This window comes from Gavialis gangeticus, unplaced genomic scaffold (genome assembly GCF_001723915.1).
Source record: "Gavialis gangeticus isolate Ggan-Ray unplaced genomic scaffold, GavGan_comp1, whole genome shotgun sequence".
Lineage (NCBI taxonomy): Eukaryota > Metazoa > Chordata > Crocodylia > Gavialidae > Gavialis > Gavialis gangeticus.
This window is the reverse complement of record NW_017729034.1, coordinates 52,350,471-52,353,910: the sequence shown is the minus strand read 5'-3', so window position 1 is coordinate 52,353,910 and position 3,440 is coordinate 52,350,471. Positions and strand designations below refer to the sequence as shown.

At 38.0% G+C, this 3,440-nt stretch overlaps 1 protein-coding gene across 2 annotated transcripts in view; it reads right to left on the bottom strand.

The window, feature by feature from the left end:
* Positions 1 to 3,226, bottom strand: part of TARBP1 (TAR (HIV-1) RNA binding protein 1) — a 104,339-nt gene extending 101,113 nt beyond the window's left edge. The window contains exons 1-2 of one of the 2 annotated variants that reach the window (XM_019527099.1): positions 1,734 to 3,226; positions 932 to 1,001 (exon numbers count right to left, since the gene is read on the bottom strand). In XM_019527099.1, coding sequence (XP_019382644.1) covers positions 932 to 1,001; positions 1,734 to 1,850 — 187 coding nt within the window. In that variant the 5' untranslated portion in view covers positions 1,851 to 3,226. The remainder of the gene's footprint in view (positions 1 to 931; positions 1,002 to 1,733) is intronic. The other variant, XM_019527098.1, reaches the window with a different exon arrangement.
* Positions 3,227 to 3,440: the final 214 nt, after the last annotated feature.

The following is a 3,440-nucleotide window of genomic DNA, read 5'->3' as shown; positions in this document are numbered from 1 at the left end:
ATCTCCTCAGGTCCCTTGCACCCCTACCAATTATGAAACTATTTATTATACTTATCTATGATATAGTGTCAATAAACCTTTTATTTTAAAAAGCATAACTTGTTTCTCATTTTAGTTCAACCTTCTTTCCATTCTTAAATTCACTCTATTTTTTCCTTCTTAAATGGATCATAACCTATCTTCCCCCTCATCCAGTCTGTCCTCCTGACATGTTACATGTCTTGAATCAGAACCACCCCCTCCAGCCCCCTCTGGCTCCCTGCTAGCTTCAGGAAAAGCAGTGTAAATGGGTGTATTTGTCTAAAGCAGAAGGGATGGACACAGAGTATGTCAATGTGATAAGCAACAATGTGGTCTATGTTAAGTATCCTGTCTTGAAATGAAATACGCACTTAAGAGCAGTGCTTACTGTCAATGCTTTGGAATTAGCAGCCATGAATTTGAATCTAATTTACTCTTGTCATTTTCAGAATTTTTATAGTTAATTTTGGAGTTGCTGTTAGGAGTCTTGAAAATGAGAACTCGTCATTTTTACAAATGCTATTAGACACCCTGAAAATAACAGAAACTAACCAGGTTCATGGCTGTTAGAAGTCTGAAAAATTACAGAAGTTAGTTTCAGGGCTCCTATCTCCTCTCATTTTCAAGGTTTCTAATAGCAGCTCAAAACCCACGTTCAACTGATTTCCCTTCACCGTTTTGATGCCCATTAGTACACAGTTAAACAGAGCAGCTGCATTAAGAAGTAGACAGCAGGGTTGAAAAACAGTGTGAACTTGGGCAGATTATGTACTTCACTGGTATGCAAATAACCTGTAACTGTTATGATATAATCAATGGGCAAAATACTGGGACATGGTGTTATACAACCAAGCAAATTATGCACTTATCCAGTATGCATAAATAAGTGGAATAAACAACTATAGCTTACCTTTTTTCCCCGATACTGACAATTCATATAAACGGTTTAACTTTGGCAAGACTGGCTTTATAACATGGATCTGAAATTCAAACGATAAGTTAAGTAATGAATTTACTTCACTTCTCAAAAAAATATCTTGTATAACAGATACACTTGGGGTTAGTTCTTGCTCTCCATCAAGTACCACTGGTGGCTTAACTTTATTTAAATTAATTAACTTACTCTGGATCAGCACCTGGGTAACTAGAATCTGGTACATGGTACTTAAATAAGAAGTGTATCTAAATTACAGTTAACTGTTTAAATTTGCATTCCTACTGTATAATACCAACTACAGTATTTCCCAATTAGCAACGTAAATGCTTGTGAATAAAAACTAAAATTTGCACTGAAAACCTACAAAACAGCACAAAATGTGAAGCTTTCTTTAATAAAACAATGTAATTAATATTTCTCTCAGCAAAGACCAGATGAATACCTTGTTTTAAACAGTAAAAAACCGCAGAGCAACTGAGTTGACACTGAACAAAGACTTGGAATCAAAAACACAAGGGATGATGCTGAGTTAGAAGAATGAAACAGGTGGGCACTAGCGGCTAAAAAATAATTAAGGAACCCAGGAAGGTTGGAAGACTCATCTTTCTGCCACAAAAATGATGAAGTATTACCACCTTGCCTTTAAACTATTTATGTATCATACGCCAAGCATTTTGTAAGTGGGGACTTAAAACACTGTATTTAATATGCTTAAGATTAGCAGCAATATTATAAGTAAGCTTTGGTTTTGTACAGACCTTTAAAAAGCACGTACCTGATTTCCCTCTAAAGTTTCCATTATCAAAATGAAATTTTCCCAAAATTGCACAAGTTTTTCATTCTCCTCAGCAGACCACCAAAAAAGACTCGGTTCTAATTGAATATATGACATTATTATTTAGAGATTGTATTTGTTCAAGTTTACACAAACACTCTCCAGATGAATTAAGTAAACTCTACTTAACATTTCTTCATCCTATACTCTTTCTGAATCCGTAACTCCTACTGACATCAGTAGCTTTGCCTCAGCAAGCCCTGAAAAAATTAAGCCCTACAGTTTAACAAACTTTTAAGAGCAAATATAAAACCATACACTTTCTTATATTCTCTTGTGGCTCGTTTCAAAAGAACATATTCTAATGTTTTCCTGGTAAATCCGCTAAGGAAAGGGAATAAAATGTGGCCATATCAATCACCTGTCAAAATTTGCAAGGGCAAGTTGCATGGCTTACACAACACTACAACAACCTCTAAAGTTTCAACAAAGCTGATGAAATTTTAATGGGAAGCAGACATTTTTTAGGCAGCCATTTCTCTCAAGCCACAAGGACTAAATTATGTCTCTCTTTGTGTGAGGTAAGGCAAGAGAAATAAATACAGGGAAGGTTTCCCCAACCTTCATTGCCTTTCAAGACCCAGACATAATAAGGCATCTAAAATGGAGGGTGCAAGAGAAAAACAAAATACAGGTAGCAGTTGCCAAGGACCAAAGTGAGCATTTCAAAAAGTCCTTCTGCCAGTGGTCCACAGCCCTTGTGGATTATTATGAAATAACCTCAGAGGCTGATTTGGCATCAGAGTGTAAGCACAGGAAACATTCAGCAAACTGAAGGCTCTTGAGAGGTCTGAAAATGGATCTGATTTGGAAATGTGTCATTAACCAACTACTTCCATGACTTCTTAAGCCATGGGGCCTCTATCGTAAACCCCTCAACAGTGCATTAATAAGGCTCTAACAATTTCCATAGCTATTCACCACACTGAAGCGACAGTGGTATATGGTGGCTGCAGTCATGAGGGAGATGGATGTGAACTGTGCCAGCAAGGGCACAGTGGCCTTTCAGTCAGCTCCTAAAGTGGCTGTAACACTGGTAAAAAGTAGGGTGGCTTTGTACTTTAAAGACTAAGCAAGGGTGGGAGGGTGCATGTGTTTAAACCAGCAGTATTGAAGAGTTTAAGACAGAGGCCCTGTGACTTAAGAAGTCATGAAAGTAGTCAAATTAGACCCATCTTCAGACCTCTCAAGAGCCTTCATTTTGCACAATATTTCCTGTCCTTACACTCTGATGCCAAAACAGCCTTGTGGATTATTATGCAATAGCTGATGGAGTGAGCACCAAGCAAGGTAAGTGTGCATATATATAGCTGAGGGAGTAAGATTCAGGACGAATGAGTTGAGTTGATGGACTGAGCTTCTGCACCTTATAGACTAACTAAAGGAGAGACAAAGATACTAACCAAAATAGATAGTGAGTGTGTGTATGTGTATGTGTCTGTGTGTACATGTATACATACACAGGTGCATGAGGACATATGTACACACTACATTACATAGCTACTTGGATAAATATATAAGGTGCAGATCTACCCTGCCTTCTACTTGACTTCAGACTAACATCTCTATCAGAAGAATGAAGACTTATGTGGGCCTGAAGAGGACTGTTTGCTGCGCACAGCCCAGGCTGAGCACTAGCCCCTGCCC